This window comes from Aquarana catesbeiana, linkage group LG03 (assembly GCF_042186555.1).
Source record: "Aquarana catesbeiana isolate 2022-GZ linkage group LG03, ASM4218655v1, whole genome shotgun sequence".
NCBI classification, from domain to species: domain Eukaryota; kingdom Metazoa; phylum Chordata; class Amphibia; order Anura; family Ranidae; genus Aquarana; species Aquarana catesbeiana.
Genome location: NC_133326.1, coordinates 471868654 through 471886387, shown reverse-complemented (window position 1 = coordinate 471886387; position 17734 = coordinate 471868654). Strand labels below are relative to the sequence as shown.

Below are 17734 nucleotides of genomic sequence, written 5' to 3'. Positions count from 1 at the left end.
GCAGAAGCGAACGCATCCGTGAGTAGCGCCCGCATATGAAAACCACACATGTGAGGTATCACCGCAATCGGTAGAGCAAGAGCAATAATTCTAGCCCTAGACTTCATCTTTAACTCAAAACATGCAACCTGTAGAATTTTATAAACGTCGCCTTATAGAGATTTTTAAGGGTAAAAGTTTGTCGCCATTCCACGAGCGGGCGCAATTTTGAAGCGTGACATGTTGGGTATCAATTTACTCGGCGTAACATTATCTTTCACAATATAAAAAAAATTGGGTTAAATTTACTGTTGTCTTATTTTTTTTAAAACAAAGTGTATTTTTTCCCCAAAAAAGTGCGCTTGTAAGACTGCTGCGCAAATACAGTGTGATAGAAAGTATTGCAACAACTGCCATTTTATTCTCTAGGGTGTTAGAAAAAAATATATATATCATGTTTGGGGGTTCTAAGTAATTTTCTAGCAAAAAAACAGTTTTTAACTTTAAACAACAAATCTCAAAAGAGGCTCGGTCCTTAAGTGGTTAAACATAATTTTTAATGTAAATGTTGCTGAAATGGAAACTTATTAACACTCATGTGCAGAACCCTGACCAAATATATTTGATAGTTACGCCCTAAGAATGACAACTTTAAATATTTTTCCACAAACATAAAATATTTGTCTATACAGTAGTTAAGTATACATAATATAGTTTATTTAATAAATACTGTCAATCACTAGTGATATGCCACTATAACTTAAACCACCATAAAGAAAAGTGCTTTTCTTATGCTTATGTATTTTTCTGAAGAATGTGATTAAATTGTAGGCTATAGTCATTTACAGTAAATCACCAGGAAGTCTGGTCTTCTGTGCAATTCTAAAAACCTAGAGACGATATGGGATGCACTAAGAGTACTGGTTATACAATGGTCTAGTAACTGTGGTATTATCATGAGAAAAAAAATCCTGTAACTCTTCAATTTGCAAAGTAATTAAAATAAAATAAAATATAAAATTATTAGAGACCTCCTCTGATTTGCCAACACTGTAGGGTCAAGACAACAACAGACTAATTAAATATCAGAGTTTCAACATACCTGTAAAATAAGACTGTCATCATCTCTTTTGTTTTCATTACCAATTCCTGAATCATCCGCATCAATGAGCCTATCTACAGGAACAACCGGAACACACTGCTGAGTTTTTAGGTAAGCAAATTCCTTGTCCACTGAATCCAGAGTTGGACAAATATTGTATGTGTAGGGCAGCTGTAATGTTCCATTGTTAAACTGAGAAATAAATCTGGGATCTACAGTATGATATAAATGTGTATCCACAGGGCCAAAGTAAGGCAAAGATTTGGACTCTCTGCATTTGGAGACCACAGCGACTATCACAGTCAATACAAACAGAAAAGTAATCAATGACAAGGCAATTACCAGGTACATTTGTAAGTTTGACTGAGAGTCCAGCTTGCTTGGTTGTTTGTTCATTTCAGGAATTATCTGCTGAAAATTATCAGCAATCACCAGGTTTAGAGTCACAGAAGCAGACAGGGGTGGGTAGCCATTATCTTTTACTATGACCACAGCTTTATGTTTTAAAGAATCTCTATCGTGAAAACCCTTTGATATTTTGATCTCCCCAGTGTGCTGATCAATAGTAAAAAGTGATGGCTCAGAAACTTGCAAAAAATAAGACAACCAGGCATTGTGTCCAGAATCTGCATCCACTGCGACCACTTTTGATACTAAGGAACCTTGTTCAGATGACCAAGGCACCATCTCAAAGACAGGACCATCACTGTCTAGTGGAGGGTATAGGATGACTGGTGGGTTATCATTCTGGTCTACCACACGAATGTTTAGAGCTGTGCTGCTGTTCAGTGATGGAAAACCATTGTCTTTGGCAATAATCTGAATAGTGAATTCTCTGTGTTGCTCATAATCAAATGACTTTTGCGCATAAACAACTCCAGTCACTGGATTTATAGATACATGCAAGGATATGGGATCTTTGTCATTACTTACTTTAAAGTAAGTCAGTTTTGCATTTTCTTCACTGTCAATATCTTTCGCTTGAACATGGAATATGGAAGCTCCCGGTAAATTATTTTCTGGTACAAATACAGTGTAAGTCAACTTCTCAAAAATAGGTGCATTGTCATTAACATCCGCCAAGTCCAAAAAGACAACTTTTACAGAAGACAAACAAGGAGAACCCTTGTCAGATGCTTGAATGGTGATGTTATAGGATGACATTTTTTCTCTATCCAGAATATCTTTTGTAACAATTTTATAAAAGTTACTGGTAGATGACACTAATTGAAATGGAATATCTGCAATGATTTGACAGTGAACATCTCCATTTTCTCCCGAGTCTTTATCACGAACTGCAATCAGTGCCACCACAGTTCCAGGGGATGTGTCTTCAGGAATAGGAGAAGACAGGGAGGTGAGGGTTATCTCAGGAACATTGTCATTCTCATCCAATATCTCTATTAAAACTTTGGCATGGGCAGCCAGGCCCCCTCCATCCATGGCTTGTACAGATATTTCATAGTGTTTTTTCATTTCATAATCTAAATGTCCCTTTGTTCTAATGTCTCCGTTCTCTTGATTAATTGTAAACATCTGGAGAATGTTATTTGCCAGAGTACTGAATGAATATGTAATCTGTGCATTTACTCCTTCATCCCCATCAGTTGCCCTGACTTGCAAAACTGAGGAATTCAAAGGAATATTTTCCTTAATGCTTATTTTATGAACTTCTTGGGTAAATATAGGTATATTATCATTTATATCAATGATGGCAATCTTAATCAGTATGCTCCCTGTTTTTACAGGATTTCCTCCATCGAAAGCTGATAGAATTAGTTCATGGTAATTTTGTGTTTCTCGGTCTAGAGGCTTTTCTAGAACTAGCTCAGGAAATATACTGCCATCAGAGCTGATCCTTTCTCTTAAGGCAAAGTGCTCATTTGGACTCAGCTTGTAGCTCCTCAGTGTATTAATTCCTATATCCAAATCCTCAGCTTTCTGCAAAACAAACTTTGCTCCTGGTGAAGCAGATTCACTTATTTCTAATCGAATTGTCTCGTAGAGAAATCTTGGTGGATTGTCATTTATATCTTGAATTTCAATCTGAACATTAAACACATTTAAAGGATTCTCAGCCACAGCATCAAAGGTCAGGACACAATCAGCTGCAGCCCCACACAGTGTCTCTCTGTCTATCCTCTCTGCAATAAAAAGGTCTCCATTCTCCAGATTGATACAGAAATATTTTTCAGAAATATCAGACACAATACGGAGTTTTCTTGCTGTGATATCCTTCACATTCATTCCAAGATCTTTCACTAAATCACCAACAACTGAACCTTTCCTCATTTCTTCTATAATGGAATAATGAATCTGAGCAGAGACTGAATGACACAACCAGAAAAATAATGAAATCACTACTTGCCATCTGATTTCCAGGGGTGATTGTGGTTGATGCATTTTTAAGACAGCTTTTTCTTCTGTTGTTGGGAATATATGAAAGGAATTCCTTGTAGAATGTATAATCCTTAATTGAATTCAAATTCCAGAATATCTTCTTCTTTGTTAGACCTGAAGCACTCCCATCTCATGCAGAAATGCTCTATATCTACTCTTGCAGTTGTACTGCCTGTCTCATAGAGGCATGCATCTCTCACATCCTTCGCTTATTGGTTGAACAGCGGCGCTCTGAGGTGGAAATGGGATACTACAACATTATTATTTTCATAAATACAATTTAACATTTAAGGTCCTTTCAGTTAGAACATGAAAATGGTTTAAAAAAAAAAAAGAAAATTTAATCCGTCTACACCAGTTTATATATCCATCTTCAGTTCAATCCAGTTCAGTTTACATCAGTATACATCTATTTTTCACGTCTGTTTTTTTAGTTGTTGAAGAAAAAAGTCATAGGCGGACAAAAATATAAACAAAAATTTGTCTATAAAGGATACAAACCTTCATCAATTTTTTTCTGCGGACATAACAGACTTGGATGCGAACAAATGTAAATGGACATACCCATGTTTACTTCTGCTTTAATTCCAGACCTTCTGGATCCATCTGAAAACCTGACTGAATGCCCAAATGACTGAATCTGTTATAGTAAACTGCCTATTTTTAAATATATTTCACAATAGGAATCCTATAAGGATAAGATACAGACAATATACTACTGATTTTCTTTCCTCAAAACTATTGCATCAATTGCATCAATTTGCAGCCTTTGAAAAACATTTATTTTCCTGTATAGGTCACGTAAGGTATTTTTGTCATTTTCTGTCAAAAAACAAGAAGGGTCAAGGTGACCTGCATTTTTGTCATAAATGAAGATATTCATGTCAATCTTTGAGAAAGTAAATGACCTGCTTATCCCCATTATCCACACAGTTCACCAGGCCATAGATATTAGCAGGAAGCTAACAGCCAGGGACAGTTCCAGGTGGTAGACTTATGCCCCTGGAAATTGACCTACTTAACAGCTTATGTATTCTTTCAGAAAAGTGACAGTTTGGATATTAGTATGCCTAAATGAACTGAAAGCACATGGCTTTTCAGCTTAGTAAAAACATGACAGTTGTTATTACATAAGCAGTTCATTCATTAACCCCAAAAATGTACATTTAAAGTAGAGATGTACTGTATATGTAAAGAAAAGGGTAAATACCTCTCCTGCTCTGCTGCTCACACCACCAAACACCACTTCAATGAGCAAGAATCACCCTCTGAAGTTATTTCCAAGACCAACACTTCCAGGGGTGTCAGTCTTCTGTGCTCCCATTGCACTTAGTGGTTCCTCCTGCAAACCCCATGTCACTATAGGACACAGCAGTGGTGCAAGAGTAAACAGAAGGACACATTGAATGCACCAGGGAGCACATGGGATTAGTATGCTCAGAGTGATTGCCCTTCACTGGAGTGGTGTTTGGTGGTATTGGAAATGGAAAAGGTAGGCATTTATTTAAAGTTACATTTCTGTAACAGAGTTGTTTTAAAAGGTAACATGTTATAGTTTAAAGCTATTAAGAATTACCGTTCCATTTCAATCATCAGCTGCGGTAATGTAAAATTGGCAACCTGGAGGCATTCTGTACACCATTGGTGTACAGAACTATCGTAGGAATGTAATTTACTACTTGTGTGATTTGCTCAATGATTTTCACAGAAGTCTTCATTAAGCTACAAGTTAACTTTTAGGCACCTCCTGCAATAGGAATTTCAGTTTTGGTAAGATATTCCCCAAGGGTTACAAACTTCTAAAGAGATGCAGATACTTCAGATTTTCTCATTAGAACACTGAGAATACACAGGTGATTAGCATGGACCAGTCACTCACATTCAGAATCAGTCTGCACAAAAAAAGGTGAATCAAGTGGCTATTTTTTTCAGAGCAACTAAATTAGTACTCTGCCACAATCTTTCTTAAAATCCCTGCAATGTACATTGATCACCCAGAGGGGATTTTTTTTTTAATCAACAAAAGCGGAGTTACTCTGTAAGCTTTATGTATCTGCAACACCATGTCCCATAGTTATAATATCACACATATGCTTCAGAAGAAGACCCACTGCCATTGCTTTGTGTGCTATCAGAGTGTTACTGGTAACAACCAATCAGATTACAGTTGTAGAGAAATCTGAACAACAAAACAGGATCTGTTACTTGTAGCAAAAAACAAAATAGGGCTCCTTTGCTGCAATACTGCACTGACATCACAAAGCCAATTTACAAGGTAATATTCTGTCAATAGAGATGGAACCACAGAAATGTTAACTCACACAGAGCAATAATATTACAAGATCTAGAATTATATTGTGACACTGGGGAGAGAACAGTGTCATTGTATAAGTGCTGCTGTTATTCCTTTTTACCTAATGGTGCCATGCTACAAGAGTAGGAGTAGTGCCATTCAATCAAGAGTCAAAACTAAGCTAGTTTAACTTTTGAAAAATTTAACTTTTAACTTTTGCACATTTAATGCCATGTACACAGGACCGGACTTTTCGACCGAACTGGTCAGACGGAACGAATCCATCGGACAATTTGATCGTGTGTGGGCTTCATCGGACCTTTTCTGTCGAAAAATCTGTCGGACTTTAGAAATAGAACATGTTTCAAATCGTTCCTACGGACTCGAGTCCGATCGAAAAATCCGTTCGTCTGTATGCTAGTCCGACGGACAAAAAAGGATGCAAGGGCAGCTATTGGCTACTAACTATGAACTTCATTATTCTAGTCCAGTTGTATGTCATCACATTTGAAACGATCGGACTTTGGTGTGATAGTGTGTAGGCAAGTCCGTTTTGTTGGAACTCCATTGGAACTCCGTCGAAAAGTCCTTCGGAGTTCAGTCCGACGAAAAGTCCGGTTGTGTGTACACGGCATTAGTGTTGTATATCACACACGCACATACACCTGTACTTGCATACACACTAATGCCCCGTACACACGGTCGGATTTTCCGACGGAAAATGTGTGATAGGACCTTGTTGTTGGAAATTCCAACCGTGTGTGGGCTCCATCACACATTTTCCATCGGATTTTCAGATGGAAAATGACACAAAGTTTGAGAGCAGGCTATAAAATTTTCCGACAACAAAATCTGTTGTCAGAATTTCCAAAAGTGTGTACACAAATCCGACGCACAAAGTTCCACGCATGCTCAGAATAAATAAAGAGATGAAAGCTATTGGCTACTGCCCCGTTTATAGTCCTGACGTCACCGCGCTCAGAATGATCGGATTTTCCGACAACTTTGTGTGACCGTGTGTATGCAAGACAAGTTTGAGCCAACATTCGTCTGAAAAAATCCTAGGATTTTGTTGTCGGAATCTCCGATCAATGTCCGACCGTGTGTACGGCGCATAAGGCTCTGTCATAAACAGACAGACACTAACCATCCAAGTAAGATTTTTGAATATGTATATAAACAAATGTCACATCTGACAAAAGAAATAAGACATAATTAAATTCATAAAACCAAGATTCTCTGATATTTATATACTGTATATAATATTGTATTATTAGTATATATGCCTTTGTAGGTGCCACTGGAGAAAAAAAGTCATGCCACTTGAGTCAAAGCCATGCTACCAGTGCAGGTAGAATAAATGCAAAAGAGAAATCATTGAAGCCATATTTCCAAAGTAATATAATTTTCCAAAGCCAGGGTAGTAACATTGAAAAAAGAGCAATCAAAAAATTCAAATGCATTTCATGCATGATACACTAAATTAGCTATATAATTAGATGGTCTCCAAAAGTTTTAATGTGGCACTATCAGAGTAGCATTCATATATGCTTAACTGTACTGTGTGAGGCCATAAAAGGCCTCACACAGTACAGAGGGAAGGGATACTTGACTGGTAATTTACTTTGAAGTATACAGAGTCAAAGCAATGGATCCTGTCATGTTACCAAAGTTCTACAAAATTAATCAAACTATAAAGCAAAAAACAATCAGCACATTTTTTTTTCTATACACCCTCCCCATTTTTTGAGATTGTTGCTGCCACAATAATTCCACTACATTTCTCAAAAATAAATAAATAAAACTAAATGGTGTAAACTCGAATAAATCTGTGAATCAAATCTCACTATGTAGTGAACAAAAGCAGTGTACTAATTAGCACATACATTTGCATCAATCTGTATATGACAAGAATAATAAAGTAAGTACAACTGTGAAGTAACAATACAAATAACATTTAAAAACAAATAAAATAATAAAAAATATCTAAAAATGAAAATAATCTGTTTGTAAAGTTAAATTGAATGATTCACCACCAAGTGACAAATCTTGCAATATTCAATGTTAGCCACCACTCGTGCTCCACTATCTGGTCACCTCAATGGCATGACCCCTGCTTTACCAGTCAGTTACCTAGTTTCCCTCTAGGGGACTCAATGATCGAAATATGGTGTCCTCAATCCTCCAAATCTCCTCTAGCTCAGTGTTAACCTACAAGTGATCTGATATACATATAGAGATGGGAATAAAATACAGCCAATCTAGTGCTCTCTGTATAAAATATTTATTGAGATAAAAATCGTAGAGTACTACTCACAATAGGAGCACTTAAGGCAAGCTAGCTGTATCTCACATATATTAAACATCAGTTGCAGATAGAGATGGCCATGAGATGACGCATGCTCCGCCCCCTATACATGTTACATCCTAGGGGTGTGGACTTCATCAGTAGGAGTCCTAAGGGCTACTGTTATCTAGTGCAGGTGAGAGACTTCCTATGTTGAAAACTGTTGTCATTGTAAGTATACTGCCATGTCAAAAGTACTTTCATTGCTCTAAGTGATTGATTTTCACCCCTTTCTCTGAAGCTTCCTTTTGCATCCTTACATTCACTGAAACTGGGAACATCTTACCGTGGATATAGGCAAATAAAAGACTGCAAAATGCAGGATAGTGGCACCTTTAGCCATGTTCCTATAGATAAATCTGACCCTGACAATGTATTGATAGAGGCTTTCATTACTAAATATTAATTAAAGTGTGAAAAGGCTACCACCAAAAAACAATGAGGAGTTATACTACTCTTTGAATTGTACAGATTAGTGTGATCATGTACATCAATCAGATCTATCCACTATCTGAAGCTTTGGGGTTGATTTACTAAAGGCAAATAGACTGTGCAAAGCGCAGTTGCACTCAGCAAGAGCAGTTGCTTCAGAGCTTAGTTAATGAGCAGAAGCTCTACTGACTTCCATCATCCAATCGTGTGCAAGCAAAAATTTTCCTTGCATGTGATTGGGTATCCTTTGCAAAATTAAATTTTACCTCATTTACTAAACTCTGGAGCAACTGCTCTTGCATCTACACAGGCACATTTTATTGATGCTTCAGAGATCAGACTTTTTCTGGTAATAAACACAAAGCAATTTAAGTACAAAAAAAAGATAGAAGGATGACAGAAGGAAAGTAATGTAAATGATTATTTAGCTTACTAAAGAAAAATCGAATTAATAGTTAATTTATATATCCATGTATAATGTAGGTAAAAACATTTTCACGTGTACCATTTGCAGACAGCAAGTTGTCCTCTATGCAAGGTGTATCCCCCTTCTGCTAGATCTTAACACTGAAAGCACAAAACTAGTGATGAACTTTCTTTTTTGAAAGTATAACATACTTTTTTTTATTTCATGGATGCATCCTGTAATAGTTACTTGTAAAACAAAGACTGTATGCAAAGAATGAAAATGTTTTTAATACATTTATAAAAATGTAAAAAAAGAAATGACCAAAACTTTTGTGCTTACTTTCAGGGCAAGTGGGGTTAATAGCTTTTGGTTACAAGTCCTTATTATTTGACCAATATAATTTATAATAAGCACATTTCATCCCTTTTGTTAATAACAGTTAAACTGTTCCTGAAACATACCTGGGAAGAAATGTTTTCTGTAAGCAAGGAATCCTTTGAGCTTTCGTTTCCAATCCCAGAATCATCAGCATCAATGAGATGATCCACTGGAACATTTGGTTGAGGACTAAGGAAACCAAAGTCATTTTTCCTTGAATCCAGTGTTACACAAACATCATATGAGTAAGGCAACTGCAGAGTTCCATTTTTAAACTGAGATATAAATCTAGGATCAACTGTTGGATAAAGGTTTGTACTCACGGATCCAAATCGGGAGGAATATTTGGACTCTCTGCATTTGGAGATGATGGCAATTATCACAGTGAACATAAACAAAAATGATATCAATGCCAAGCCTATTACCAAATAGATTTGTAAATTTGACTGGTAGTCCAGTTTGCTTGACTGACTGCTCATATCAGGTATCACCTTCTGAAAACTATCAGCAACCACAAGGTTTAGAGTGGCAGAGGCAGAGAGAGGTGGGAAGCCATTGTCTTTTACTATAACAACAACTTTATGCTTTAAAGCATTTCTTTCTTGAAAAACATGTGATGTTCTGATCTCCCCAGTATGTTGATCAATAGTGAAAAGTGATGGCTCTGTAGACTGTAAAGAATAAGTCAACCAGGCACTGTGTCCAGAATCCGCATCTACTGCAACCACTTTAGATACTAAAGTACCTTGTACAGAGGACCAAGGCACCATCTCAAAGAAAGGGCTACCACTATTTGTTGGTGGATATAAGATGATTGGTGGATTATCATTCTGGTCCACTACAAGAATCCTTAGAGATGTGCTTGCATTCAGTGGTGGAGAGCTGCTGTCTTTGGCAACAATCTGTACAACAAATTCTTTGTGTTGCTCATAATCAAATGACTTTTGTGCATAAATTACCCCAGACACCTGATTAATAGATACATGCAATGGTATAGGATCCTTCCCATCGGTGTTGCTTACTACAGAGTAGGTCAGTTTTGCATTTTCTAAACTGTCAATATCTTTTGCTTGAATACTGAATATTGAAACTCCTGGTAAATTGTTTTCTGGTACAAATACAGTATATGCTAATTTCTCAAAGGCAGGTGCATTGTCATTGACATCTGACAAGTCCAGTTGGATCATTTTTACAGAAGACAGAGGAGGAGAACCTTTGTCGGAGGCTTTAATAGTGATATTGTAGGATGACGTTTTTTCTCTGTCAAGGTAGCCTTTTGTGACAATTTTATAAAAGTTGCTTGCCGAGGATATCAGCTGGAAGGGTTCCTCACCTATAACTTGACATTGTACTTCTCCATTTTGTCCTGAGTCCTTATCACGGACTGCAATCAGTGACACCACTGTTCCTGGTGCAGTGTCCTCAGGAACAGGTGATGACAAGGAGGTGATGGATATTACAGGAACATTATCATTTTCATCCAATATTTCTATCAAAACTTTGGCATTAGAGACTAGGCCTCCTCCATCTTTGGCTTCCACTGTAAACTCATAGTATTTAGTGACTTCATAATCTAAATGTTCTTTTGTTTTAATTTCTCCATTGTTGGGATTGATAGTAAAAGCCTGACGAATATTATTCAACACTGCATCAAATGAATATGTAATTTGTGCATTTACGCCTTCATCTGGATCACTTGCACAGACCTGAAAAACTGTTGAATTTAATGGCACACTTTCTTTAACCTCCACTTTGTATATGTTCTTGGTAAAAATAGGGGCATTGTCATTAAAATCAATAACAGATATCTGGATTAAAGTAGTGCCTGTCTGTGCTTGAATTCCACCATCAAAAGCAGTTAGAGTAAGTTCATAGCTGCTTTGGGCCTCGCGATCCAAAGGCTTTTCTAGAACCAGTTCTGGGAATGCAATACCATCTGCGTTTGTCTGCTCTCCCAGAACAAAATGCTGATTTACACTGAGTCTGTAGCCTTTCAGGGAATTGATGCCAATGTCCAAGTCTATTGCACTTTTGAGAGTAAATTTAGCCCCTGGTAATGTATGCTCACTCATTTGCAATACAGTTCTGTACTGCATAAATGTTGGTGGATTATCATTTATATCTTAAATTTCAATTTTAACACTGAAAATATTTAAAGGATTCTCAGCTAAAGCATCAAAGGTCAGGACACAATCAGCTGCAGTCCCACACAGTGTCTCCCTGTCTATCCTGTCTGCAATAGATATGTCTCCATTCTTTGGATTCATATGGAAATATTTTTCAGATACATCAGAGACAATACGTAGTTTTCTTGCTGAGAGATCCTTTACATTCATTCCAAGATCTTTTGCTAAATTCCCAACAACAGAACCTTTTCTCATTTCTTCTACAATGGAATAATGAATCTGAGCATAGACTGACTGACACAGCCAGAAAAATAAAAATGCTACTTGCCATTTGATTCCTTTAGGTGCTTGGTGCATTCTCAAGGCAGATATCTCTTTCTTTGCTGGTTATATATGGGTGAAACTCCTTAATTTATATATGATCCAGTTAGATATCAGCAAAACATAAGTTTTCTTCTTTGTGAGACCTGCAGCATTCACATCCCATGCAGAAATGGTGTGTATTTCTTTTTGCAATTGTGGACTGCATGACTACTAGAGATGTCTCTGGATCCCAAACATATTTTCCTTATTGGTCAACAGCGGCGCTTTGAGGTGAAAGTAGGGAACTACAATACCTCCAAATTTTATCTGCTATATAGTAAATGAGGTCTGCTTCATATTTTATTTTTAACCAGAATTGCAGTTCAAGATGCGCAGATAAATGTACATGCTGTTATGCCACTTGTACATCTTGGTTGCAATAGTGATTTTTGTTTTTACTAAGCTATTTCTTCGAGGGAGGTACAGGTAATTTCAATCCACACTTCTCAGTGCTAAGATTTTTTCCTATGAGTGAGCACAGTGCATGTGCACGTAATATGATTACATTGTGTGCAATCTACATAACTAAATTATCCTGACTGTAACTTGCGTTATGGCTCTAGTTTTAATCCCTGGATATATTACTTATTAATCTATAATACTCGTGGAACAAAAGAATCGCCTTTTTGAAGGATATCATTTACCAAAACTGTGTGGGCATGCATCTGTAGACCTCAGTGTTGGCAGTGATTCCTGAGTACTGGTGAAGGGCTTCAGTCTGGCTATACTACAGGGACAAACATCAGGGACAAAACTCTACCTGTATTCATAGCTTTTAGATGACTAAACCCATACATTGCAAATGACTATGCATCAGTCTAAGTTTTAGGAATACCTCTTGTGCTGCATCCCTGGAGACTGACAGTCATAGAATAAAAATTCTGCTCTATTCTATGTACTTGAAATGTAAAAAATCACAATAATGCTTGGCATGACAGATTTCAAGGCATATTTCATTATATTGTTTAGTGTGAAATATTATAAGGGTCTAGATGTTGTATAGGTCTCAAATGCTGTGGCCTTAAGCTGGACTGTCAGGGGTGGCATCAATACCCAGACAAACTTCTAACCTTTTTTGTTGGCATGTTGTTCCTGCTCTTAAAGAGGAAGTAAACCCTGGACTTTTCCCCCTTTTTTTACATATTAACATCCAACAATGTATTAATAAGCCTTACACTTTAAAATGTGAGAAAAACGAGATTTGGAAGTACATTTTCTATCTTTTATAAACATTTTCATCTTCCTGGTATCGGCCACGCAATCTATACTAATGATTGCTGGCTCAGGTGCGAACGTCATTTCCATCCTTCCTTCCCTTCATGTTGAAATCTTGCGCATGCGCGATTGTGTTTAAACCAAGCCTCTATCTAGAACAGCTGCTTCCTATGAACGTCTCTGTGCTGCTATAGTTCACTCCCCCTGTGTGACGTCTTATACAGTCACAAGGGGAGAAACAGGAAGGAGAGGAGGAGGGCACAGTATCGTGAGGCTTCCTCTGTGCCGTTCTCAATGGAAGAAAATAACCCGGCATGCTGAAGATAGTGAAACGTCACACATAGCATGCTGTTAAAGAAGCTACGGACTGCGCATGCGCCGGTGATGTCATTACAGTTCGCAGGATGGATTATGAAGAAACAGAAAGAGTAAGTAAAATTTCACAGGCAGCGATCAGCTGCCAGTACTATGTAGATTGTAATGAGGTAAAGTGAAAGTGGTGAGTTTACAACCGCTTTAATGTTGGTAGCATTGCATGTTTTTGTAAAAACTAACAATTCTACTCTGTGCCATACATCTAGGACCAAACAGCAAATGAGGGCACAGAGTTCTTACTAGATTTAATTTATTTGCTGCTTGTCAGAAGCTGCTACCAGTTCTAGTGCTTTACTGATACAGTATAGTTTACCATTTAACATCCACACAGTCCTGATCTGACTGACTTCAATTCATGTCAACTCCCCACCTCCAAAAGGTAAAAGTCTAATGAGCATAGGGGGAGTTGTTGAAGGCAGGCAGTTGTGGGGCAAATTTGAATATGCTATGTGTGTAGTGTTTATAGACAAAGGCAACATACTACCGTACAAAGCCAAAACTAAAAGAAAGAAAGAAAAAAAAAACACAAAAAAGAAATCTAGCTTTGTAATAAGAAGGTCACATAAATAATGGCTACCAAACAAATACATTATACAATGTGTCTATATTGAAAGACAGCTATATAAAAGTTGGGAGTGCACAAAACATTTGGGTGGGAAAGAAGGGGTAGGGCAGGTTGACAAGAGGGGCAGAAAGTACAAATCTGCAACCTTATAGAGATGCTTTTTGTTTTATATAAAATAACAATATTTCATATTTTTGGCTAAAATGTTGATGCTAAAACTGATTTCAAACCCTTATCTGTGTTCCGTGGAACTTTCACTGCCATGGGACAGTAACTCGTAATCTGCCCAAAAATCTCCACAAATGAGACATGTGCAATACAGCCCCTGACTATCCTTATCGTTACTCAAGACACATGCTCCACTATGTGACTGTGGCTGAAATTAAAGTATGCAAAGGACCAACCCAAATGCAAAAAACAAGTAAAATACCAATTTTTTTCAACTATTCAGTATGTAAATCACAGGATTGGTTTTACATTTACAATATGCATTTGCCTGATTATAACACATTTTAAGAATGTACTATAATATTTATTTAACAGTGCTAATATATTGTGCAGACCATACATAGACCATTCATATCTGTTTATACACCTGATGGAGTTCAGTAGAACGGCCTTTGCAGCAGTCACATGATCACACCACAATTTCAGTGTTCCGGATGCATTTTGCATGCTCTTTATACATGTTTTTCCAATGCATTCCAGTGCATTTTCTTTCCTCTTTTTTTCACACTTGAAAAATCTTAGGACAATGGTTTGTCATGTGTGTTCTGGTGTGGTTTTATGCATTTACATGTGTTTTGATGTGTTCCACATGAAAAAAATGCAGCGGGTTGTACTTTTGTTGAAAGTCATTGAACTGACCACACTGGTGTGAACTAGGGCCATTGGAATATAATGCAATTACTGTACATGCATACCGGATGCATTTTAAAAATGCACTGGAAAGCATCTGGTGTGAACCAACCCTCAATAGGCCTATATGTATAGATTCCAGTCAAAATGAACCAATAACAGTACTTCCAATTTTCATACAGACATTACATTAGTGCACCAATCCCTCCCACTCCCTTTTGACAGCAACCTGGTCATTTTAGAACTACTATTTGTAATACAGGGGAGGTATTTTCGTAGCTTAAAGGCTGGAACCTACAGGCCAAATATTATATTCAACAGAAACTGGCAGATATTCGGCCCGTGTGCACAGCAGCCTGTCTGACAGAATCTGATCTGACGACTGGCTTTTATCGAATGGCATGCTGGAAAACTAGCATGTCAATGGCTGTGAGCGCTGATCAGTGTGTTCTGGCAGGGGAGGCAGTCCCCCTCTCAGACCACAATAGCTTGTGGAGGAGATCACCATACTAACATCGCTTAGTAAGGCAGCCTCTCAGTTTTTTTTAATTCAGCCTACCGTGTTGAAAAAAAAGCTCCCCGTGGGTACCTAGCATAAGTTTACTGAAAATTTTTCTTTAAAAAATCAGAACAAGGGAAAGTATTTACTATCAATGCAAAGTGTCCCTTGTGCTGATGGCTGCTGCTTTAGTTAAATTCAAAGTCCTCTAATGCCTCGTTTCCACTGAGCGGATCGGTTCGGGTTGGATCGGTTTGGAAGGCCTAGAATGGTCCGGCCTATTCAGGCGAGCGTTTCCACTGCAAGTCGGACCGACAGGGGCCATACGTGGGTTTAGAAAAAATGCCGTCATAGCGTCACACGTCCACCAATCAGTGTAATGTATCATAGCTCCGCCCTAACCGAACCATTCCATTTTCTATGGCCCCACATCTGTAGCAGGACCCTGAATGGAACGGTTCGGTTCGGTTTTATGGACCGCTTTCATAATGAAAACACCCAAAATAGCGTACAGTACCGAACCAAACGGAACCGATCCGCTCAGTGGAAACGAGGCATAAGGCTCCCTTTCCCAGCAGCCATAACTTTCAGGTGCTGCTGGGGGTTAATAGAGCCAAATGACCCACGACTGACACTCACCAAGAATGACAACTATGTCCGCCCTCTCTGCTCCTCCTCCATTTATAGAAAAGGTACTAAAGCTTTCATCAGTATAAAACTATATATGAATGAAGGACAGGCAGATGAATGAAATGTCTGCCACCTTGGAAGCGATAGTACACCTTCTATGAATGAAGGAAGGGGGCGGAAAGGGCGGGCATAGTCAGCACTCTTGATAAGTGTCTGTGACACTTTCCTCAGCTTTATTAACTCCCAGAGCACCAGAAGATTAATGCTGCTGGGGTAGTAGGACTTTGGATGTCAGCTAAAGCTACAGCCATCAGCACAAGGAACACTTTTCATTGATAGTAAATACTTTCCCTTGTTCTGATTTTTTTAAACATGTTTATCTGAATGTTTTAAACACACCCACTGAAGGCAACTTGCTGTCTCTCACATACAGAATTATCGGTACTAAAGAGTACTCCCAGCCACCAATCAAATTGAAGTTTCCCTTGAAAGTTTGAATGGTATTAGTGATTCAGGGAGAAGAGGGAGGAGTAGTTAAACAGAACATGTCTCAGGAAGTACACTTTCACATGTTCCCAGACTGCTGCATGATGGCTGGTTGCATAACAGATAGCTCAGACTGCGTGAATTTTGTCGTTAAGCATACCTGAAGCTCTTGTTATATATCATTAATAGCTTGCTGAATGAAGTCTAGTGCTTTAAACAATTCAATACAGCTTTAGCAGACTCATATGAAACTATATTTTCCAGTTTCACATATACATTTTATGTACTATTTAATATCAAATATGACTTCTTGTAGCATTCATTTTGTCATTATGATGCATTACATTTTGTATCCTGGTTGCTAATAGATATTAGGCCTAAAAAATGAAAGGGGTGTACAACTGCTTTTATTAGGCAGAAAAAAGAAATTTTCTAAGATACAGTTGGATATTTTCAAATTAGGAATTAAAAATAGAGAGACTTTTGCAACTATCCACAAGAAGAACGTTATAATAAAGTATTCAGCCTACATTGTAACACAGAAAGAAAGTGAACGAAAATCCAAGATTTTCGAGTTGTTACTGGAACTGTAATAGAAGTGATATCTTCAGATTGGGGATGTCTGTTCTGGTGACAACAGATATATTTTTCTGGATAGATTTCCTCTCACTTCCTGTTGTGTCTAATAGACAGGAAGTAGAGAAAACTCTTTCCAACTGAAAAAGACAGCAGAGGACTGGTCTAACATATGGCTCACATCTAAGTCATCTTCACCCAACATCTTAGCACTGGAGACAAATTATAAAGTCCTAACTCGCTGGTACCTTGTACCCGCTAGAGTGGCAAAATATTCACCTAATACCTCAGCTCTTTGTTTTCGAGGATGCCCAGAAATAGGCACATATTTACACATATGGTGGACGTGCCCAGTAATCCAAACCTTCTGGAAGGAAGTCTTCATGATTGCATCTAAAATATTTAAAAAAATAATACAACCAGATCCATATTTAACTTTACTTAATCTAAAACCGGAATGGTTAACACTCTCTCAATTCAAACTTATGATCCAACTAATAACGGCTGCAAAACAAACAGTGGCCAAGGCATGGAAATCTCCTACATTGGTACTAGCAGAAACAATTCACAGAATGAATAATACAATGTCCCATGCTAAGATGGTAGCCATCGATCAAAATCAAATTTCAAAATTTGAAAAACTTTGGCATCCTTGGATAAAACAACAGTTCCTGTCAAACTTCAATGACTCTGTCCTGTTG

The 17734-nt window shown here is 37.7% G+C and overlaps 1 protein-coding gene across 34 annotated transcripts in view; it reads right to left on the bottom strand.

Moving 5' to 3' along the window:
* Nucleotides 1-17734, bottom strand: part of LOC141132486 (protocadherin gamma-A4-like) — a 489967-nt gene that overhangs the window by 125696 nt on the left and 346537 nt on the right. Inside the window, exon 1 of one of the 34 annotated variants that reach the window (XM_073620935.1) lies at nucleotides 9424-11972. The exons of 32 other annotated variants lie outside the window; for them this stretch is intronic. In XM_073620935.1, the coding sequence (XP_073477036.1) occupies nucleotides 9424-11436 (2013 nt within the window). In that variant the 5' untranslated portion in view covers nucleotides 11437-11972. Of the gene's footprint in view, nucleotides 1-1081; nucleotides 3653-9423; nucleotides 11973-17734 lie in introns of those variants that run through there. One more of the 34 variants, XM_073620930.1, reaches the window with a different exon arrangement.